This window comes from Semicossyphus pulcher, unplaced genomic scaffold (genome assembly GCF_022749685.1).
Source record: "Semicossyphus pulcher isolate SPU_LCO1_2020_fin unplaced genomic scaffold, fSemPul1.0.p SCAF_1, whole genome shotgun sequence".
NCBI classification, from domain to species: domain Eukaryota; kingdom Metazoa; phylum Chordata; class Actinopteri; order Labriformes; family Labridae; genus Semicossyphus; species Semicossyphus pulcher.
Window position 1 is genome coordinate 23,089,919 of NW_027211603.1, and position 21,193 is coordinate 23,111,111.

A 21,193-nucleotide genomic window follows, 5' to 3' on the forward strand; every position below is an offset into this window, starting at 1 on the left:
GGTGAGGCAAGGTTGTTATGTAGGGGTGAAGCGGACACCTCTATGGTAGCCCCTCTGCCTGCTGGCACAGAAGGCGAAAGGGCACAAGACTGGCATCAATTACATAGTGAGAGCGGGAGAGAAAGGCAGGTGTATGTGTGGTGGGGTTTGAGACTTTTTTGTCTTTTAATGCATTTATTTTTTTATTTTCATGGCAGTGTGCAGTCAGCTTAATCGTGAGAGTGAGGCGCTGACACGGTCAGGGTTAGGGGTCTCATTCTCAATGCAGCGGTGAGATATGAGTGAGTACTTTGGATAAAAAGATCCTTCAAAGAGCATGTGTTATGTTCTTTCTAGAAACATCCATGCTAAAGAAGTATGGCTTAAGTTAGTTACCCTTTTAAATTATTGTTAAAAATGTCATCAAGGAAGATCAACCATGGATGTCAAACAAATGTTCCTGTCTGGTGGTAGGTTAATCTAAATGCAGCCTCACTGCCACGGGTTACTGTTGCACATGCACACAGGATGCATGTTAATACCAGATGTAAACAGGTCCTTAGGCTTGTTACTAAATCATATTATTACATGTCTCCCCTCTTGCAGTGTGGTACTGTATGTGTTGGTCCTTGTTGGTCGCTCTCATGAAAGTCTTAGACAGAAAGAAGTGTTAGAGACTTATGGTCTTTTTTAAAAGGTTGGTGTGTCACCTTATATATGTCCCATCTCTCTCTCTTTCTCTCTTTATCTTCTGTCCCTGCTTCTTTCAGGATGCTTTTCTCTCTCTCTCTCTCTCTGTGCCTCATCTATCTCTCATTCCCTCCTTTCATTCTCTCCCCCTCCACCTTCTTTGTCCTTCCCTCTTTCCCTCTCATTTTCCTTACACACACACTCTCTCTCTCTCTCCCTCTCCATCTCCCTGGGGACAATTTTCTTTTCTTAAATAAACTGTCATAGCTAGTGTTAAAATATGGGCCTTACACGGGGTGAGCGCGGCAAGGCAAAGGCATGGGGCCCTGGGCTGGTATAAAACATGGATAATATGCTGTGAGAGGTAATTGTATCTTTTAGCGCTGAGATGAGTAGAACAAATGTGTCTCCTCTCCATCCTCTCTCTCTCTCTCTCTCTTTATTCCTTTTCCTCCTCTCCTTCTCTTCCTATCACTTTCTTGACACACTGCAGCCGTGCTAATATGATACAGAGAATATTGGCTGTACATCAGAGCTGCTAACAGTTCATAGTGGGTAAGGGCAAGTGTAGAGGGGGAGAGAGGCTGGGAGGGTGAATAACAAGGAAGAGGAAATGAGATAACTGGAGAGAGAGAGTGAGAGAAAGAGAGGGAAGGTGACAATATGCCTGGAGATGCAAAAGTGGAGGGCTGGACATCAGGGAGTCACATCATGATTTCTCTAACGTTAGTTTACACATAGAGGACAGGGATATCCAGTAAGCTGGGCCTGTTTTAACAGAGTTCATTGACCCGCCTCTTTACAAATGAAAACATTAGATAACATTTATAAAAACAGCTTTTTCCCACAGGATTTTGTGACACTATGGGGGGTGGACTCTGAACCCTCTGTGGGGGTCTGGGGGCAAGAAAACTTTGTACATTTTGAGGTTTAAAGGAACAATACAAAAGGCAAGAGGCTAGAAATGTGTGCTGGTGATGACATAGCAAACGAGACAGAGTTTAACGCAGTTCACAAATGGTCAAATAACAAAATCAACTGATTATGATAATAATTATCAATGACTTCTGCAGTAATATTATCTTGTTGCTGTTGTACATAGATAATGATTAAACTGTGTTTGGACTAGTGGATAACTGTAACGTTAGTTAACTTTGTTGCACGATATTAGAAACAAGTGACATTGCGGTAACATTTTGCTCTGCAATATTTATTGCAATATAAAAAAATCAGGAAATTGTACCACATAAATGCAGTGTGTTTTCATGTCCATACAATTAACAATCATACTTTTAGTTTTTGGGACTTTCTAGTCTATTTTCCTCTCACAAAATCAAGGTAATTAATGAAAACACTGTAGAAGTAACCTAATGTAGGGTTTTGCACTGAAGTGCTGCAGCTTCTGCAGAAGAATCGTTGCCTGTTTACCCACATTTGTTGCAGAATTAGTGATTTCAATTTTACCCTTGTTAAATGTAAACAAATAAGTAGACATCCATAAAAGGAACAGACTAAAACCATAGTTTTTTCTGTATTCCACCTTTCTTCGCCCCTCTCAACCACTTATTATCTTCACTTTATCTTTCCTCCTTTCCATTCTTTTCCTTTCCTTCCTTCTTTCCTTTTCAGCGTCTGTCCAATGACTTCTTGCATTTCCTTAATTTCCTTAGTGCTTTCGTGTGCATTTCTTTACAAAATTCTCTGCTTCATTCCAGTTGCTTCTCCTTTATCAGAGGTGAATTTATTTGTCCTTAGAGCCTTCCTCAGTGTCAGCAGGAAGCACCTTGGCACATCACCTCTATCTTGCTGTCTATGTTTATATTAATCTCTCTAATTGTATGCATTTCTTCTCTCACTCACCAAACTCATTCCCATATATCTTACTCTCCTTCTTCCTAACTTTCTAACTGTTTTTCTGTCTCTCTCCCAAAATTGACAGCCTGGCTGGCTGTAGAATGACATGTGTTATCAGTGAGGGGCGTGTCAGTCACAGGGCAACACATCCAGAGGAGAGCGGCTCCATGGAGAGAATTTGGTGAGGCGGGATGCGTGGGGGCAGAGACGAGGAGTCAGGTACAAGAGGAGGTTAAAAGGAGAGGAAGAGATAGGTGAGATGAAAACAGACAAACATGAGAGGAGCAACAAGAGAGGAAAGGGATCTGAGGAAGGAAACAAAAGATGGTTGAGGGGGATGATGAAGAGAGATAGAAGACTTACAGAGAAGAAGTAGGATAATGGGAGCTGAGAATCGAAGATGGACAACAGGATGATGAAAAGTTAATTCTAATGATACAGACAAAAATGACATGGTTGTTTCAGAGGCCTTTCCACTCTGAACAACATTCAGCCCTCTTCATCCTCATCATACTTAGTTTCAGTCAGGTCAAGTGTAACGGGACAAACATTAGAGAACCTCAAGAAAAGCAGCAAAAGGAATGACTGCAGGTGTTGCTGAATCTTCAGATCAGGCACAAAACGGTCGGATGTCATGTGTCGAATTTGGTCATGTGTATGATGTTTGCTTTAAAAGAAAAAGGACTGCCTAAATACAACTAAGGTGTAAACTGTTTAAATTTACTCTACAGATATAGTTGTTAGTGTAGAGATCAATAGGGGTGGGAATCGCAGGATAGATCGCACGATATGTGGCCCACGATAACGATAATATCACCATACAGCAATTCTGCAATAATTGATATATTGCAAGACAATCATAAAATGATACATCAGGATATCTGAAGAAAACAAAATGCCGTTAAAAAGGTAAAGTGCAGGATTAATGTATTTATTCACTGCGATTTGGTGTCAGTTTCACAGAATTTGACTCAAAATCGAGATGAAACAATGTTAGCATTTTCAGTCTGTGAATTAAATTCACAGAACTTTAAAACAAATCAGGACTTTGGATTTGAAAGTGGCGAGTACATCTCTTAACTTCTTTTCACCGCTGTCCAACATTATCCCGCTGTCGTATTCTTCTTTTATCCTGGCGTCAACTTCTTCTTCTGCCAATTAATTTTCATTCACGTTACCCTCAATCAAGTGCCACCATGAGGAGTCATAAAGTAGTGATACAGTGAGTCAAAATCGCAGGGAAATCTGTGTAGAGTGCCATATATTTCTAAATTAAAATATCAATATTTGGTGCCAGCGCACGAGTCAGGATGACGATATATTGCCATATTGATATTTTGTCCCGCCCCTACTGATCATACGGAGGTGAGCTAGATGGTATATGGTATATTTTGTGAGAAAGTTCAAACAGGGACAACAAACTATGTGGACACCGGTGTCTTGCATTCCCACACACAAACATGCACACACACAGACACATACTTTGTAAAGCATTAAGCTCCTGAATAGAGCAATGCAATCTCTAGCACTTAAAATCTGTATCTAGGATTGGTTTTCTGTATTAGACATGTTTAAGGTCCCTCTGAAGTCTGCAACATGTCAGATGTTTGGATAATGCCCGGCTGTTTAGAACAATGAGAATTATTCAGGTACATTTCTGTGTGTTGTGATTAACCTGTCTTGGACAAGGTTATCTTAAGAATTTATTCTAGTTTTTTTTAATAGCAGGCTTTGGCTCCTACTTATTCAGATTTCTCCTACCACCTCTCTGACTTTAGTGGCCGTCAGCTACAAAGTGAGCTTAGAGGAAACGCTGCCGTCCACACGGTGTACTGAGCCATGGCTTGGCAGGAGTGTGAAAATCGAGAAGAGCTTTAGTCAAAATGCCAGTCTACAGATCACTAAAAGCTTTCCCACTCAGGGTTTCACCGGGCTTTTAGAGAGGCTTAGGTGGTAACATTGCCAGTGGGGTGGTTCTGAAACTCCCTAAGAGGACAGAAGCCTTGAGGAACAAAGTTGAAGGAAATTACTTAATAAGGGAAGGATGATAATGAAAACTTTCCTCAGAAGAAGACTTTTAATATGTTGTAATATATTTCAGTTGATTGTCAGTTGAGACACCTGTAGCACTCGCTATAGGTGATGTTACAGTACAATTTTATTTGGTCATTTGGTCACAGAATGGAATAAGTCGTAAAATAACGGGAGCTAAAACTGACATTATCTGATGCAACATGGAGAAATGTTTTGTAAAAACACTTAAATTCTTGTGGCTTTGCAGGAATGTTGCAGCAGAAAACAGTAGGCAACCAGGCCAGGTACTAATGGAGCTGTGAGTGGTGGCAGAGACCACAGGTGGTGCCGGGGTTAGATTCAATATCCAAGCTGGCCCAGTACTGAACCCTGTTGAAGCCATCTCTGTCTCCAGTTACAGCTTTAATCTGAATGTGACACAGAGTTTGCAGGAGGTAGATAAATGCCTGTGTAATATTGAACAGGTGTTTATCAAATCAAATAGAGATTATTATTGGAAATATACAGTACGCTAAATAAAATGATGTACAACACAAGAACATACATTTAGAACTGTTGCATGGGCTGCGCGAAGAGTGCAACCGCACAGGGCCTCGCACAGGGTCCACAGCAGCAAAAGTAGCCCAATTCTGTGGGAAAACCGTGGACCTGGCAACCCTGGCTTCCCATCCTGCATTTTTTGGCTGACACTACACACAGGTCTCCATGTGACTGATGTTCAGAGCCGTAGAGAGAGAGAGTTGCAACATCGCAAAGGCGGATCATGGAGCATATTGGACCTCTACTGACGCGACACTCTGTCTATACGGCTCTGGATACTTTGTTCGGGGAGTAGGCGGGGCTGCTCCTCCGCTGCTCTTCCACTGTCCTCACCTACGTCTGCAGCGCGCACCTGCTTTCACACACATTGTCATCAGCCTCATAAGGACAGTCCTTGTATCACATTGCCCACAAAAGCGCACATTAACCTGATGCGGTCAGCCACATACTAGGTTTTGACCTAATCTTGTTTTTTTTTTACTATATATAATATTTTCAAGACTGTTACAAATTATTGTTTTTCTTTTTTAATTTTCGATATTGTGTCGTTGCGTAGTGAGTGCTCCATCTCGCTGCTCACTGCAGACGAAGGACAAGGGGAAACAATGTCGGCTACAAGAGAGTGCGACAGATTTCGTGAACACAAGTCGGGTGCTGAGAAAGGGAAAATAATTTACAAAAAGGAAGAGTTCACTGCGAGGATCGCTGGATAAATTTGTCAACACTTCCAGAGATGTGGCCGCTGAGCAGGTGTGCGAAGCTAGCGGGTGTGATGTGACTGTGATTTATGCGCATACGTGTCATTGAGCAGGGCCTTGCACCCTCCCTGCGACGGCTCTGCATACAGTTGTTTTGAAAATATAACAGACACTTGTACCAAATGTACATATTGTCTTCAACACACAATTTCAAGAGTTAGTGGTCACTACTCGTGGGCTCTGTTGTTGCTCAGTGTATATCTGAAAATGCACGCACAGAACCTTAACATGCTTAAGATAAAAGCAATCACAAAATGCATTTCTACTGTAAAAGGGAAGAAGATAAAGTAAGGTAAAGTTTGAAGTCGTCATCTCCTTTTTCTGGACTTAGTGGACACAGTCCAAATGAGACGAGTTATCAGCACTAAAGAATTCTCTAACTCCTTCCTCAGTTCTCCAAGCACTCTGAAGTCTCACCGGCTAAAAGAGACAAAGAGAGGTAGAGGAAAGGAGGAGGTAAAAATACAGATGGACAGGGGAAGAGGAAAAACGGAGCGAAAGTGTTTGTGAAAGCTAACAAAGGGGAGTTGGCTGTGTTTCAAAAGGGCGCGTGGCGGCTAAGGAGGATGAAGCGCTTCAGGATTCATTTACATCAGGCCTGACAACTGCCTCACATCTCCCCAAGAGCCACACAGCTCCGGCTTAGAGATTCCTAAAGAGGGCCCTTCTTCTCGCTCCTTCTCTTACAGCCGCTCTCTGACTTTTCTTTTTCTCCCTCCTGTCTCTTTTTTTCTCTCCCTTTTTTTCCCCACTCCTATTCTCTCCTGCGCTCTCTCCTCTGCTCTCATGCGCTTGCCAGTCTTCAATCAGCCATCATGAAAGTGTCTGTCTGGGCGTCTTAACTATCCTCTGAGAGGCAGACACTTGTCTGGGCCTGCCTTCATCCCCTAAAGGCGTTTTTTGACTTGGACTTATTTCCCTCCTCACACCTTTTCAACTTCCCTAAAGAGCTGACAACAAGTGAGAGCGACAGGGCAAGATAAACATGAGGGGAAGAGACAGGAAGGGAGATGAGAGGGGGAAGTTGTCTAAGAGGGAAGAGAGAGTAAAGATGGTTATGAAAAATAGGGAGAGAGAGGAAGCAAATGAAAATGAGGTGAGGGAACTCAAAAACAGAAAAAAGGTGAAGGAGATGACCTCGAGAGGAGGAGAAGGACAAAGCAAGGAGGACCGGAGCAGAGGAGAGACGGTAAAGATGAAGAAGGAGAGGGGGACTCTCGTAGGACAGGGAGAGACGTGTTTATCAGTGGTCCCACAGTGTGTTTCCCAAACACAGGATTTAGGGATGGACTGAAGGGAGAGTAGGACAGGGCACATTAAAGTTTTTAGGGGGGAGAGCCCCTCTCATGGAAGGTTCTCTCTTTTTGCCTGGGTTTGATGTGAAAGGGAGCTGCTCCTGCTTTGACTGTGTTGTCTGCTGTGCAGTTTTTAATATTCATGCAGCAGATCGGGAAAGGAGAGAGGAAAGGAGTGGAGAGGAGATTTTTGGTCAAACAGAAAGCTAATTTGCGGCTGAGGCAGTTTAGCCCGAGGCTCTTTCTGCTGCCGGGGAAATGAGCTGGAAGATTAGCTGTATGTATAATTCACACACTCATGGTCACACTCACGTATACACACGTGCATGGATATGCAAAAACACACCAATGTTGCGTGGGTACACTGCTGCAAATACACACAGAGCAGCTGCCACTCTCTCTGAGACGTTGTGTGTTACAGCAGCTGCTCGGCCTTTACTGCTGCATCTGCAACTCAAGCAGCTCCCTTACATGCATGTAGGATCCAGTGTGGTGCTGTTAATGATAACCAATGATCTTCATGAAAATGCTGTTTTATTAATTGATCATCTTTGTTCTCTTTCTGTCGGCTCTGGCCTTCCCAACTCTGATCAAAGGTTCAAGCTGCCCAGGAAAAGGGAAACACAATGTTGTGCTCTTTTCTGTCGTTAAGCTTTCTCACTGTGTAACGCTAAAAACACACAAAGACTGAGTGTATGGTTGTCAGCGCAGACTTATGTCTCACTCTGATGATTTTCAGGTCCATGACAGACGTGTGAGTCTATTCCTGGATGGGCTTGAGGAGGATGGGACACCATTTGACACACAAGCTCTGACCGGCAGGCTCTCTGATATCAGCGAGGACGGTGCCATGTGGGTGGGACTCGGCTCTAACGGTAAAGATGGCTGCGTCCTTTTTTAGTAACATTGACTTAGAGATGCCTTCAAAATTCTTAAGTGGTACTGCATTAAAATATTATTCGATGTTGATATCTAATATAAAAATGGTTGTAGAAACTGAAGCAGAAAACCTGAAGAGAAATGGATGACATTTGTTTTTCCCACCTTAAATCAGACCCAACCACAGTCCTCCTCCACAGCTGGGGCCACCGTCTGCTGTTCCCCTCTGAGTGGTGAAAAATGACCTCTTCGTTTATCTTGTCTGTATATCTAAATATGGTGTCAATGACTGCTCCACCTTTATTCTCCTCCCAGCCTTTATCCCCCTTCAACTACACATCTGTGATTGATTGGTGGTGCCTGGGAGCCGTCTCGCAGTCAATAGGAGAGAAATTGAGAGAAAAATGATATCCGTTCATCTCCAGGGTGATAAACGAGTGTTTTTCTTCTCGTTTATCAGACATTGATCCCTAGTTCACGGCAGGTAGCATCTGATCAGCTGAAGATCACATGAGTGGTGATCAATACAAGTGATTGGCTTGGGGGAGAGAAAAAGTGCATGTGTGTGTGTGTGGGGTTGTTGAACCTGTGGGCTGTGTCTAGAATTCTGATCAGTGGATTGATTATGCGTATGCTGATCGGATGTATTGATTAACAACGATGTCTGTTTTGGGGGGTAACTGAAAAATGCGCATCTTATGAGAAGTTGTCAAGAGCAGAGCTTTAACCTGTTGACCGCACAAGTGGCTGATAATGGCAGCAATGCTTGATCAAAAGTGGAGGTGAACTGTGTGAGATCAGCTGCTGATATCAGATCAATTGCACCTTGAACAAGAAGTGATTTGGTGCAGTTGTGTGAATGGTATTTTTTATAAATTAGGATCTTCAAATTATTATCTTGAAGATGTTCATAAAGGATGCAAAATGCCTTTTTGCAGGGAACAATACATCACTACAGCAACACTTTTGGCTGACTGCTGGCTTCATCCCGACACACGGGTCTATATGTGAGTGAGTGAGTGAGTGAGTGAGTGAGTGAGTGAGTGAGTGAGTGAGTGAGTGAGTGAGTGAGTGACAGTACTTTAACAGCCGTAGAGAGAGAGAGTTGCGATGTTGCAACTCTCTCTCTCTACGGCGGATCATGGAGCATATTGGACCTCCACTGACACTTCTCTCTGTCTATACGGCTCTGGATACTTTGTTTGAGGCTGCTCCTCCGCTGCTCGTCTGCTGCCCTCACCTACGTCCGCATCGCGCACCTGCTTTCAAACACGTTGTCATCGGCCTCATAAGGAAAGTCCTTGTAACACATTGCCCACAAACGCGCACATTGACCTTATGCGGTCAGCCATGGTTTAGACCTGGTCTTATTTACTTACTACTTGTGCAAACCAAACTTATCCTATTGCTGCTGCTTCACATTAAAAGCACAGGGAGACTCTTACTTTGAAGGAGTCCTAACAAACACAGTTTATTTGCCACCTATTTAGTGCTAACGGCAGAAAAAGCAGATCAAAAACAAGACTTAGTCATTTTTCTCTTTCTTTCTCTCTCTCTTTTTTTTAAAGCGAATCGTTTTTTTTAAAGATTATTTTTTGGGCTTTTATTCGATCGGGCAGCTGAAGAGAGACAGGAAAAGTGGGGAGTAGAGAGTGGGGGACGACATGTATCAAATGATCGGGAGTTGAACCTGCGATCAGGTAGCCTCTGTACATGTGGCGCCTGCTCTACCAACTTTAAATATTTAGTAATGAAACAAGAAGAAACACACTTGCAGGCAATAGAAAGCAGACCTTTAACTTCTCAGGGAGGTAACGACTCCCTTTTGCTGGACCTGTTTTTACATGGAAGTACTTGTGCAGCGTGACATAAAAACTCCATTGGTCAGGGCACGATGGGAAAACGCTAACAAGGCTGTTGGTTGTTTGGTGAGATCCATGGATCTGTACGGTGCAACCTAAGAGTGAAATCTGAAGGATTACAACTTTAAATATTAAATATTGATCGTGGCAGGGATGGAGAGAAAAAAACAAGACAGAAATCACACACAACTGTTAGTGGTCTGTATTAACCATCAAGTAACACAGCACAAAAACACAGCAGAGCAAAGTGAGAGAGACGGATGACAGAAACTGAAACACAGAGGGAGAAGACAGAGACCTACACAGAGAGGAGAGAATTAAGGCTTATACCTTGCATCATCCCAGTAACAATAGGGAGAGTGCTTTTCAGAGGAAGCCATAATCCCATTTCCACACGCTAAAGAAATCCTGAGCCAAAGCCTAAGGCTGCACAACCACACACTGTTCTAACACACTTATATCCCATAACACTCGCTCACTCTCTCTCTGTTTTACACACAGATACACCCCCCCCACACACACACACACCCAACACACATTGTAGTGGAGCCAAACATGGCAAAGCCTCTCTCAAATGCAAATATACACACACACACACACTCATACACACTCTTTCTCTAAAGTATGGATGTTTTTTCACAGTAAAGCCTCTAACACACACACACACACACACACACACACACACACACACACACACACACTTTCATAGACAAAGCTAGATAGAACCCCAGGCATGGCAGGGGTTCTGTCGATGCTTAGAGACGTTTCTCTCTCTTCTAAGAGTTGTTGTCGAACTAGACAGAAGTTTGTTGGACACTAAAGGACTCCGGCTCTCTTTGGACCAGCATCAACATCTGTTTGGGGCTCTCATTTTCTATCCAACATTGTCACATACTGTATGTGGCTGTGTGTGGAGGTGTGCTGGGGGCCTGACGGTGTTCAGTTATGTGTTTGATGGTGTTTCTTGTTTGCAGTCCAGTACACATCCATCATGTGTGCCTTTATGTTTTAGATATTCCACTGCTTGCTTAATAAAGGCACTCAGGCAGCTTAGTATATTTGATATATGTGGCTGCTCTTTGCAGATCCTTTCTTCCAAACACTGTCACCTATAAGACCATACTATGTACACCCAGTGACTATCATCACCACTTTATTATTGTGTATTTTTTTTATGTTTATTGTCTTGCATACACAAGTTCATCTGGTGTGAAATCTGAATTGTAAACCCCCCATAAACAAAATAGTAATTACCTTTCTCAAATCACTCCCTACACCCTCTCCCGGCCTACACACCATTTGTGCACTCGCGTGGAGGGTCTGCCACATTGTGTGCCGCCCAAAACCTCTGAGTGTGGAGTGGGACCACCAGCGAGTCAGCACCGATGCTGACTTACTGACCAGGTGCAACGGTGTGTTATGTTCGTCGGGCTGCGTAGGGCGTTTTACAGCAGCTAGAAAATTCAATACCGTCACAGCCCTACTTATTATTAATAATTGATTAGTGGATATAAACAGAGAATACATCTGCAGCAGCTTTGATCATTGATTCTTTGTTTTAGTTTGCTTGCCCATTATGCATGTCCCTTTTTTTCCTGAAGGACCATCTTCAGAGAAGAATCAGTTTAGTAAAAACAGAGTGAAGGAGCAAACTAACGAGTAAACCTGGCTTCAGTGAAAATAAGTTGGTTGAAACCTAGTTATCCTTACACCAGGGGTGGCCAACCCTGCTCCTGGAGAGCTACCTTCCTGCATGTTTCAGGTTTCTCAGCACACTTACACACCTGATTCGAATGTTTTGCTCGTTACCAATCCCCTGAGCCGCTTCAGTTGGTTGATAACGAGCAGATCATTCAAATCAGGTGTGTGTGAGTATGGAGAAATGTACAACATGCAGGAAGGTACCTCTCCAGGGGCAGGGTTGGCCACCCCTGCCTTACACAGACCTGTTTTAGCCATTGCCTCAAACCAAGCTAATGAATTTGTCCTTATAAGCCCTGCTGCTCTCTAATGGAAGCTATGGCAGATCCTGCTCGGCTTTGTATCATGAACTTGGCCATTATAAGCGGCTGTGTGCAGCCTCACTTAGCTGGTATCGAGAAACTGATAAGATAATCTACTAAATACTGTGAAATCCTCTCACTCACAGCTTCAGTACAAACCCATTAACACCTTCTTTATGTTCTTTTCTCCTCTCTTTTCTCCTCTCAAGGGTCTAATCAGTTCATTGGGCGGATGCAGGACTTTAGATTTTATCCTGCTACTCTGACCAACAGGTGAGTCAGATGGAGTAAGGCAGAGAGACAGGTAATGAATGAATCAAAAAACAGGGATGCTTTGAATGAAAAGGTTAGAAGGAGTTAGAGGAACAAAAGGGAACCAGGAATGACAAAGGAAAAAGAGGGCAAATGATAGTAACAGACTGAATAAGGGATAGAGATGAGGAGAAATATACAGAGACACTGTATAGATTAAAGCGACAGGGGAAGAGGAACAGTATGGAGCGATAAAGAGTAAGGAGGTAAGAAGAAAGAAGGGGAAGGCTAATCGTTGCATCTTCAGATCCATACTGCTTCCAGAGGATTTTCCTGAGAATTCAATACAAGGCAATTAGTGTTTTGCTTACCAGTGATGTACTGCACACAGCGAGGACTCGGAGCTTACAAGTTACTCTCATCAAGATTGGGATAAAACAAAGTGAAAGATTGAGTTTTCAAATTATGCCTTTGATTTTCCACTTTGCAATAATTGTTCAGTCAAAGGCCCATCAACAGGTGCTTTGAGATTGTATCTTAAAATATGAGTAATTACAAGGCCTTGTTTTGTCACTGTCATTTTTCATCTGTATGATGAAAGAACACACACTTTATTAGCAGGTTATATTTTCCTTTAGGAGTTTAAATGTTTTTTTAATTATACGTGGTAATAATATTTTTGTTACCTTGTTCCGTCTAGTTTGGGTCATGTAAGATTCACAAAAGTGCTTAATCTTTAAGCAACATTTAACTTTGAGCCAGATTATCTGGTCTCGCCCTCATTCAGTTATAATGTGCATTATTTGCCTCAGTTTCCAGTAACAATATAATCTGCTGTGTCTTGTTTTAACAGGGAAATAGTGGAGGTGTACTCAGCAGACCTGCCTGAGCTCCATGTCCAGTCTGAGTGTCGCTGTCCTCCCAGTCACCCCAGAGTGCACCCTCTGGTTGAGAGGTACAGTAACAGATCTATTCATCTTTAATCCTTAGTGTTACTGTTTGGGGGAAAAAAAACATCCTCTGTTGAATATTCTTGCATTTTCATTTGACATAATAGTTTGTGCTAATATTGAAGATCTCAGTTTCGTTCTCTTTGGCGGCACCTGTGACGATAAATGGTAATCGTGGGAGAGCACTTCCCAGATATCCAGACAGTGTTGCATGTGTGACGTCCACATTTGGCTCTGGTTGTAACTCTTGATTTTCCTCGCTGACGGTCGCTTTCCTTTTTAGAATGTTTGCTTCATCTGAGCGTCGAATTTGTTTCTTTTTCTTTGGATTTTCAGTATCTGTAGTCATCGATTTTTTTCCCGTGAAAGTTGCCGCAGACGCCCAGTCCGTAATACTGCCAATGCAAAGGCTTTCACCAGTGGGCCACAGGCTCAATCACCATTGTGTTACCTCATTCAGCGACAGATAGAGACTTAACATTTATTTAAATGAAAATCTTTGAGATTATCACTTTAACTTTTCTAAAATCTTAAACGTTCACTTTCCACAGATACTGCATTCCCAGTGGTGTTGAAGACACCACCAATGACAGAGTCTTAAGACTCAACCTGAATGCTCATCCGCTCAGTTATATCAATGATCAGGACATGGGCACCACATGGCTCTCTAAGATCATGACGACACAGGAGCTGGACGAAGGCGTCAGTATTACTGTGGACTTGGTTAATGGACAATACCAGGTAAGAAACATGTAATAAAGCATGTACTGCATTATTCCACAATAATGATAAATGTGTAGATGTAAAACAATGGAATCAATGAAAAAACACATTAACCGATTTGAGTTTGCAAACCTTTCTAAAGTCTGCGCCTTTAATGATTGCAGTAAAGGTTGAACTATGTGTTCAAGATTCTTACTTATCTACCATCAAGGGTTGATGTGGTGACTAACTGAGTGGTTGAATTTGTCATTAAATCAGTCCATATCTTACTTAAACCCTGGTGTACACAAAACTACCAAACAAACAAAAACTTCTGTCATTTTAAAAACTGTGTGAAACATAACCGTCCTTAAAAAGTTGTGTGTTGGACGGTCAAGTGTCTTCCGCCTTTGTGGAGTGTACAGTCAAAATGCCACTAGACAAACGCTGCACAGAATCGGCTTGCACCTGTATGTGCAGTGGACAGTAGTTTCATCCTCTTTCTAAGCACTGCAGCGAGAGACAGACGGGGCACGGGGCTGCGGAGAGAGAGAGAGAGAAAGAGATTGCTGGATTTGGGTGTTGTCGACACTGGGGCTGTCAAAAGACTCGTCCCTCTTCTCTCTGAAGTGTGTATGTGAGTGTAGGCAGGATTTTGGGAGCTGTCCTGACGTGGTAGCTCAACTCAAGTCCCCAGATAAAAGACACTTTCTGAAGGTGGGGGTTTGTGTGTGTTAGTGTATGTGTGGGTTTGCGGGGTGGCTTAATGCGCTCCCTGCTGTGTAACCCAGTGTCCCAGCCCACACTGTAGTGGGGCAGATAACACTTAACACACATACACACACCTACACACAGACATCAAGGTTTATGTGTTATACAAACCTGTGTGTTAGTGTGTGTACATACAGTATGTGTGTATGGGCTGTTTGAGGACTGTCTGAAAACCCTCATTCAATTATGTACTAATGATTATTAAAACATTTTATATAATTTTAACAACACTAAGACCTAACAGATACCATGGTAGGATGTGTTGCTTGCCTATTGTTTTGGTTAGCATTACATTGTACAGGTGTACAGGTGCAAATCTGGTTCAATTCATGCTAACTTTCACCCCTCTCTCCTCCAGGTATTCTATGTTATAGTTCAGTTTGGTGGCCTCTTGCCCGAGTCAGTACGTATCCAAAGACGGAGGATTGACCTCACAAAACCTGAGAGTGGCACCAACACAGAACAACCTTGGTTGGACTGGCAGTATATGGCCAGAAACTGCAGCGTCTTTGAAATGCAGAACAACGGGCGTTTACTGAGACCAGACTCAATCAACTGTCTGCAGCTGCCCAGGTAGGTTGAAAATGTGAACGTGTGTGGGCATGCAGATGTGGACAACTGTACATGTTTATAATTTTTTCCCTTTGTGTGTCAAAAGAGGTTTGTTTCTTTTGTTTTTAAAGATTATTTTTTGGCCTTTTTGCCTTTATTTGATAGGACAGTGGATAGGGTGAGAAACATGGGAAGTATAAGGTGACCAGCAGAGGGTCAGAGTTTAACCTGGGCTGCTACGTTGAGGACTGAGCCTCTGTTCACGGGAAGCACGCCTCAACCGCTGAGCTAAACCGAGGCCCCCCTGAAGATCGTACCAGGGAAAGGATGCTTATTGATTTGACAGTGTTCACCTGCCTCTGAGACTTAAAAATCCTTTGACCCTCAAAAATGACTTGATTCATACTTTTATAGTTACAAGCTTAAAATAGGTTCATGAAAAGTTGACATTTTTTACTGGACATCAATTGGATAATATCACATTATACTCAGTACCAAAATGCATTAAATAAATGTCTGTTAAGTCCCTATCTATCACCGAATGAGGTAACACAATGGTGATTGAGCCTATGGCCCACTGATGAAAGCCTTTGCATTTGCAGTTTATGGACTGGCTGTCGGTTGCGACTTCCACGGAGAAAATTGCAAGGGCGCCCAGTTAGTGACGCAATTTTCCATCAGCCAGCAGTGGTTGATCTGCCAGAGAGTGTAGGCGGAGCTAAGGCAAAACAAACACACATGGACGTCACACATGCAACACTGTTTGAAAATCTGGAGTGTGCTCCCACAATTACCGTTTATTGCCATAGGTGCCGCAAAAGAGAACGAAACTGAGATCGAGATTACACTTTAATCCCGAGCGAGTCAGGGGATACAAACACATCGGAAGTGACTTGCTGGATGCTCAGTTCTGTTTGTAAAATCAGACAAAGGCTCTTGTCTAGTCAGATAAAGTTGTCTCTGTCCTATGATTGATATTGATCTTGACGCCACTTTAAACTGCCTTAAATCATCTACATCTGGAAAAACTGAGAATAAAGTCTGTTTTCTGTTTTGGGCATTCTCCCCACAGCATTACCACATGTTCTCGTTGTCTGCTACTGGGTGATCACGGCCTCTTTAAGGCCGACAAGATTACACAAAACTTACACACATTACACACAAACAGATACATTCATATGTATGCTAGCATGCATCTGTGTGTGTGTTTGTGCGTGTACTAACATACATGCACAAAACGCAAGTAAAGAGAAATCAAAGGCAGCAGACACACACACTCTGGCACTCTCACAGTGACTAGCTTTATAAAGCTAAACACCTACAGCGCTGCCTTGGCACATGACCGGTAACAGGCTCTCAATTGGCACTGCACAGAGAGCCGGACTTGGAACTTAGTCTGAACATGCACACAATCTCACACAGTCAATCTTGGCATAGCAGCTTGTATCAAAGCCTCGGTTGGCACTAGATAGAACAGGTAGGAATAGATCACAGATGAGGTAGTCATTGCTTATTTTTCACTTGACTGACAAATGATATCACATGCAACCTTTCCTGGCACAGTTATACATATTAGTCGTATTGGCATGAGAGTAATTGAACCTCACATTGGAAACATAATGACACACTCTGTTACATTAGTGGTTGGTAATTATATCAAAAATACTATGTCTTTGATCTTGCAAGATTAATGTATTTTATCTCTATAGATTTATTTAATCTGGCAAGAGCAATGGCCTCCTGAGCCTGCGTCAGTGTCGGGCAAGATAAATTTAAGCATGCCTCAGTCATTACAGGTGTTTTAATACAAGTCAATTACAGTACTGCTCCAGGAGTGCTGTCTGTGATCCCTTTGCATCTTGTTTACCTGCACAGATAAACAAATAAACAGCTATTATTGAGGGATGAACGGCATTACCCACAGCAACATTTAAATTGTTATCGTGTTTTTCTTAGCCATAGCTATAGTGGTAAAAAGAGGTTTGATGCTCCTGTCGTATGGTAAAATTCCTAATAACTGTCATGTCACAGTTCTTTTGATATGAATACAGCAGGCAACGGGAAAGTGTGTGAAGCAGCTTCAATGTAATGCCAATGATGTCATCAACATACCCACTCTGCTCTGGACAGTTACCTCCTCCATTCACACGTTGGCACAATTACACTGACTTTGAACAATGGGCTGGCTGGATAAAGTCTGGTTCAACTGATTTACACTTCATATGCAGCTCCTCCTTTTAATATTTGGATGAGTTCAGGCTTGAGGTACATGTGTTAAATAGGGTCTATACACCAATTTGATATATCACCAATAAGATCATATTGTCAAATATATCAGACTGCCTGGTTTATTGGTGTAGCTCTATGTTAAACCCTTTATTACAACTGAAGATGTGCTACTCCGTAGCGGCCCTGCAAAGTGAAATGAAACTAGCATTTTCCCAAATCTGAAAAAAACGCCTCCCCAACATAACTTTTGTTAAAATGTTGTCATTTAATAGTAAAAAAGTTCTCAGGCTTCATTGTTGTTGTTTTTTCTGTGTTCCAGCGATGTGCTCTATTCAGGAGGCAACATCACATTCAGCCTGCTGACCCCAGAGCCAAACCTGAGGCCAGGATATAATGACTTTTACAACACGCCAGACCTGCAGACGTTGGTACATGCCACCCAGGTCAGGATACACCTGAGGGGACAATATCACACCAGAGCATCCAGGGTGAACCAGCGCCACAGATACTATGTCATCAGTGAGATCACCATCAGTGGCAGGTGAGGAGATACACAACACCTTAATTGTTGCTAAATATGCCTCACATGAAGGGTAGGTTTGTTTTTATTGAATGATATTCTGGCATAATCTGTCATACCGACACATTTAAGTGTCTTTCCACGTTGCTCAAAGGGTTTACAGCTTCACTTAGTGATGTTGAGGAACCACCATATGTTTCATAGTCCCTATTTTGCAGTTAAACAGACACTCTTGTAACTTTTATTTAAGAGGCGGAATTGGTTGAAAGATCTTTTCAGTGCTGATTTGTAAAAAATGTGTGAGCACAGTTTAACATGTAGAAAAATATTTTGACACAGACTGTTGAGTTTGAGCAGAGCTCTCTGAGACTAATTGTGAACACATCTCTTCATTAGACTGACAGAGTGACTGTTTTTTATGACTGTGGTAATTATAGGATTATGCAGGAGGCAATCATCTCTAACTCTTTCTCTCCCTCCCTCTCCCTCTAAGCTGTTTTAATTAGTAGCTTGTTACAGTGAAGTAGGAGAAACAGAGATTTAGAGCTGCTGAAATCTCATCTGTGCATTCTCCATCCCTCCCCGCCTCCCCCCTCTCTTTCATACTCCTTCCATCTCTCTATCTCGTCTCACTACGTTCTTTATAAAGCATGTAAACAGGCTTGTTGGCAAGAGACAGTACACTCATAACTTGAGTGTGTCTTAGTGTATGTCTACTCTCATAAGCATTGTCATTCCTACGTGTTCTAACAACATTAGATACTGCACGATATTGTGTAGCTATAATGTAATCTTTTACATAACTTTGCAGTATTTATGTACAGAATGTAGTTTGGATAGCCCACTCATTATGTTTAAAAATCAGATAGTGATATAATGGTGGTCATTTTCCAAGTTTTTTTTTAGACATGAGCATACAGCATTGTTGTTTTCCAATTGTTGATGTATAAATCAGAAAAAGCTTCATATTATAAAGGTACAGATTGATTCCACTGTCACAATGGTCAGTGTAGAATGATGGTTGACCCTCTGTAATGTAGAGTGTGTGTGTGTGTGTGAGGGAGCGAGAGAGTGAGAGCTGTCTGCTACCTGTGATGCTACTATGATAATTATCAGAATGGCATTCAAAAATGATGAATGGGGGCTACCTAATGTGGTTACATGGCGGTTAGCTACGGAAACTTTGATGGAGCAGCATTTGAGATGTTGTTTGCATACCTTTTTGCACATGTGGTAATTGTTTTATTGTAAAAAGGCATTTATTTTTTTGAATAATCTAATCTTGTATGATGGCGTTTTGAGCTTCCCTCAGTACCTTTACTATCTTTATGTCTTTCTCTCTGGCCAGGTGTGAGTGTCACGGCCACGCAGACCACTGTGATACCAGCGTGACGCCCTACCGCTGTCTGTGTCTGCCTGAGAGCCACACAGAGGGAAACAATGTGAGTAACAAACATCTCATCACTCAAACTTGTTTATCTCATATGATATGTTAACCTCATTTGTAAGTGTGGCAGTGAACCTCATACAAATTCCACCTGTTTAGACATACAAAGAAAAAGCCCTGCTTTGCTTTCTCTGAAGATTTAAATTCCCAATAATCGATATCAGTATTAGATCCAGATATTGGGTATACCACACTCACACACACACACACACACACACACACACACACACACACACACACACACACACACACTAAGCAAAGAGGAGTCCTTGGAGAGAGCCTCCTCATGGTCTTAATTAAGCAGCTTCCATCTTAACGACATAGAGAGGACTTCTCTAATACATTACACAGAGAGAGAGAGAGAGAGAGAGACACACACACACACACACACACACACACACACACACACACACACACATTTATTAGATCCCATCCCGTGTAAAATACTCATATTTTTTTTTGCTCAATTCAAGAGTTTCATTTCTCATTGGCTGAAACATTGATTAAGTGGGGTGAGCGCCCAGGCTTTTGGACACATGCTGTACACAAGCAGTGCCAGACAGACATTGTGGTTAATGGACAGGTATCAGTGCAGCCAGGCTGCTAAATAAAGCAGCACTCTGTATGTTGTTAGAGTTGCAAATAACTGACAGCTGACATCAGTCCTGTTGGCACAGAACTCCTGCAAAGGTTGTGTGATTTATGACAAGTGAATTTGTGGAAATGTCTGCCACAGAATGATCCATATCTCAGACAGTTCAATTAGATTTAGAGGAGGTCACTTCTAGATCTGAAAGTCTTCACTTCTTTTTACATTCTGATTACTTTGTGGGGAGGACAGATGCATTTATAGTTGAAATGTGGTTGAGTTTATCGTCTGTATTAATTTCTGGAATCCAGAAGTTACTGAACCTCTCAGTGCATCATGGTTTGCAACTAGAATAAAATACAACAATCAAAATTTGATTTTGCTGTGTTGCACTTGCATCTTCTTGCATCACCAGTGACACCCCCAGATAAACCAAAAGTATGATACCACAGCCAGTGTCCGAGCACTGGTATGCTGCAGAATGGTGGCTTACAATATGACTTCAGTGTAGCTTGATGTTAACCGCCGCCTCAGGACCAGACCTCTGCTTGCAACAAAGCTAATACAACTTGCCAGGTAATAGTAGGCATCACCCCAACAAAGCCTCTACTCGTTCAGCAGTGAAAAGTTCAGTGTGACTGCTCCACCTCGCTGAAGCACAGGGCAGCCTGCATTATTCACTACTTATGTATCATTCATACACCCGCATCTTCGTATTAGTGTCTGTCTGTGAATGTGTGTGTGTGTGTGTGTGTGTGTGTTACAGACAGAGGCGACAGAGGACATCAGTAGAGAAGTACAGCTGTCAACTAGCAGCTGTTCAATTGGGTGTCTTGCTTACTCTCAAACCTTGATAACAAACAGCCTCCTACACACACCCCTGCATTTAATAGTCTTTGTATGACATGAGCTAAAGTTGTCGTAGAAAGCGCTTCTACACACACGCACACACACACACAAACTCACACTAATTGTACATTGTCAGGTATTATGCTGAAAAAATCTCTCTTTTTTTCACCCTCTCTATCTGTCTTTTAATACACCGCTTCTCTCTGTCCTCTCTCTAGGTCCCTATCCCACCTCCATTTCTCTTTGTCAATCTCTCTCTCTCCCTCTCTCTCTCTCACACTCTGTCTTTCTCTCCCGGGTCTCAGTTTAAATAATGTCTCAAATCGACTAGAACAATGACATTCCCTCAGCATGCATCTCTAATCAGCTCTCTTTCTCTCTCTGTTTGTCTTTCGCTTCATTTCACTCCACTCCCCCTCGCTCTTTATTGCCTCGCTT

At 42.4% G+C, this 21,193-nt stretch overlaps 1 protein-coding gene across 1 annotated transcript in view; it reads left to right on the forward strand.

The window, feature by feature from the left end:
• ush2a (Usher syndrome 2A (autosomal recessive, mild)) overlaps nt 1-21,193 on the forward strand; it is a 201,605-nt gene that overhangs the window by 13,949 nt on the left and 166,463 nt on the right. Inside the window, exons 6-12 of the mRNA XM_069660129.1 lie at nt 7,890-8,025; nt 12,104-12,167; nt 13,000-13,101; nt 13,648-13,837; nt 14,928-15,142; nt 17,670-17,891; nt 19,219-19,312. Of these exons, the coding sequence (XP_069516230.1) occupies nt 7,890-8,025; nt 12,104-12,167; nt 13,000-13,101; nt 13,648-13,837; nt 14,928-15,142; nt 17,670-17,891; nt 19,219-19,312 (1,023 nt within the window). The remainder of the gene's footprint in view (nt 1-7,889; nt 8,026-12,103; nt 12,168-12,999; nt 13,102-13,647; nt 13,838-14,927; nt 15,143-17,669; nt 17,892-19,218; nt 19,313-21,193) is intronic.